Below are 2,721 nucleotides of genomic sequence, written 5' to 3'. Positions count from 1 at the left end.
TGACTATTTCTCCAAAATAATAATTTATTTTTGTAATCAAAGTGCCAAATATTTAGATGAATTATGGTACTATACCTGTGTAGTTTAGCCATGTCCAGGTACTTGTACTGTATATGATGTTCTGGTGGGAGGAACTGGTTCAAATATTCAGTGGCTGACTCCAACTCATCAGTCAATAAACACTCATGACGTCTCTTCTCTTTACTCTGTAAGTACTCATTAATATTCATGAGGGGGCGGGGCTACATTACCTTAACGAGGTTCAGACAGATTATTGGTGAGCCGAACCTCTTGAGACAATGAGAGAAATGCATACCAGCTGGAATGAAGTATGGAGTGGCTCTATCAACTATAAGAAGAGATCAATCAATGTCACTTTATTTTGGTGATTTTGTAAAATTACATATAAGTGAGGATTTTAATTTAGTTTTTAATTTGGTGGTTTTTGAGTACACGTGCATCACTGATCATGGACATTAATGATTAGTGGGTTTAATATTGGGGGACTGAACTGGCAAATCATCAATTGCCAAAATAAAACTCCACCACCAAATTAAAGCTCTATACGCAGTATACAGTAATACAATACTTCATGGTGGGCATTAATAAGAATAGCCTGTGCATTAATAAGAATAACTGACTCCTTATCTGTGGCTTTGGTCTTATTGTAGTAATGTCCTGAGACCAATATGAAGGGACTGATCCTCTCAACTGAACGTATGAGGTGTACCTACCACTGGAGTGAAGGGTGGTACTGGCATCATGACCTATCTGCTCTATCGTAACCTCATTAGCTACATCACCCTATGGGGGCAGGAGAGGGTATTAAGATACAGGGAGACTAGTAACGAGTAGTAGGAGAGAGGAAAGGAGTAGTGTTAGAGAGAGAGAGAGAGAAAGGAAGAAGGGAAGGCCAAGAGGCAGTATGTACATGTATATACAATTGTACATGTACATGTAATAAGGTGAAAGTACAGTGTATGCATGTACATGTGCATATGCTTTTTATACATGTACAATTGATGATACAGTAATTTCTCTAAAATTCGTCATTACTGTTTTTGAGCAGATAATTTTTAGAACAAAATTTTAGACGTCAAATGGAAATGATTAAGCCAAAATAATTATTTCTGATGAATTTAGAGGCAGCATGATTGAGTATGGGTGGGTCATGAAGTCTACCAAGTCACTGCTTACCGCCACTCCATTGCCAGTTATGATCCTCACAAAATTAAAACACGTGGTAAGGATAATTTTTGTGACAAATAATTAGGTTACTTTAGGTACTATTTCTCCCAAATAATTATTTATTTTCAAAATAAGAGTGCCAAATTTTTAGAGAAATTATGGGAACAAACATCAAAAATACTATCAATATACATGTACAATGTAAATACGTGTAAATAGATATACATGTACGTGTAAGGCATGTACATGTACATGTGAATGTGTGTGTATAGTACATGCAACAATTAAACATGCAAACTGTACATGTACTGTAAGACTAATGAAACTAGTTTAGAAGTGTATGCATGAATAATTTGTCATAGCAATTTCAATTAATATAAAGAGAACAAACAGTACATGATACATTGTAAGGTCACTGGAGGTTGGTCTCACCTCATCATTGATTCCTCTCTTGAGGTATCTGGTACCAGCAAAATTACGAGATCTTCTGGCGATGAGTGTAAAGTATATAGGATGACCAAAAACTGAAGTATCTAAACCAATAAAAGACTATAATTCAAATAATCACTGATATTAAAAAATACTCCAAAATCAGGCCAAAGTCCCTGTACTATAGTACAGGGTCACAGGCCAAATTTTCCCAAAAATGAAAAGGTGACAATTCTCCATTTTCATTACATTTCCTGATGCATATACTTGTTCTTATGTTGTGTAGAAAGTTTGAGCTGATTCCAATCAAATTTGAATTTTTTTATGAATTTTTGAAGTTGGTCTAAAATTGGGCCAAAGTCCCTGTACTATAGTACAGGGTCACAAGACAAATTTCGCCAAAAATGAAATGGTGAGAATTCTTTATTTTTATGACATCTTCTGATACATATACATGTACTTATGTTGCGTAGAAAGTTTGAACTGATTCCGATCATAATTGGATTTTTTATGAATTTTTAAAGTTGGCCAAATTTCCCCAAAAATGTCAAGGAGAAAACTCTCTGTTTTTATTACATTTCCTGATGCATATATATGAACTCATGTTGTGTAGAAAGTTTGAGCTAATTCTGATCAAGTTTGGATTTTTACAAATTCTTAAAGTTCCCCAATTCAAGTGCATGGTCATTCATCACTCACTGATTTGTGACATGAATCCACATATTATATGGAGTATCCATCTTGAGTGTACGAAGCCCTCAAGGTTCTCCAGTAAGTACTCATTCCATATGAACCTAAGACAGGACGGAGGCATAGGACCCTCTGAAGTCCTCATTTGGAACTGAAGGGAATGAGTTACATCATAAGAATAACTGGAGGGGAATATAATAATAATAAATAATATTAATAAATACAGTATAGCTTGTTATATTGGGAGAAGTGATTTCTGCATTTTGATAGATATTTTAAAATTTAATTAAGCATGTTATTTTAAACCATTATGTGCATGCTCAATGGCACATGGTTACAAATTGTCCCACAAATCATCAAAAATGTAGCAATCCATCAAAATTTTATTCCTGCAAATTAATAGCTACACGTAAC

General features: G+C 34.5%; 1 protein-coding gene across 1 annotated transcript in view; it reads right to left on the bottom strand.

Annotated features, from left to right (window-relative positions):
• LOC109587161 (polyphosphoinositide phosphatase-like) overlaps positions 1–2,578 on the bottom strand; it is a 6,183-nt gene extending 3,605 nt beyond the window's left edge. The window contains exons 1-5 of the mRNA XM_020003396.1: positions 2,317–2,578; positions 1,621–1,721; positions 642–804; positions 252–349; positions 76–206 (exon numbers count right to left, since the gene is read on the bottom strand). Of these exons, the coding sequence (XP_019858955.1) occupies positions 76–206; positions 252–349; positions 642–804; positions 1,621–1,721; positions 2,317–2,452 (629 nt within the window). The 5' untranslated portion in view covers positions 2,453–2,578. The remainder of the gene's footprint in view (positions 1–75; positions 207–251; positions 350–641; positions 805–1,620; positions 1,722–2,316) is intronic.
• Positions 2,579–2,721: the final 143 nt, after the last annotated feature.

Source organism: Amphimedon queenslandica, unplaced genomic scaffold (genome assembly GCF_000090795.2).
Source record: "Amphimedon queenslandica unplaced genomic scaffold, v1.1 AMPQUscaffold_12672, whole genome shotgun sequence".
NCBI lineage: Eukaryota > Metazoa > Porifera > Demospongiae > Haplosclerida > Niphatidae > Amphimedon > Amphimedon queenslandica.
Note: the sequence above shows the minus strand (reverse complement) of the source record. Positions and strands in the feature narration are given on the sequence as shown.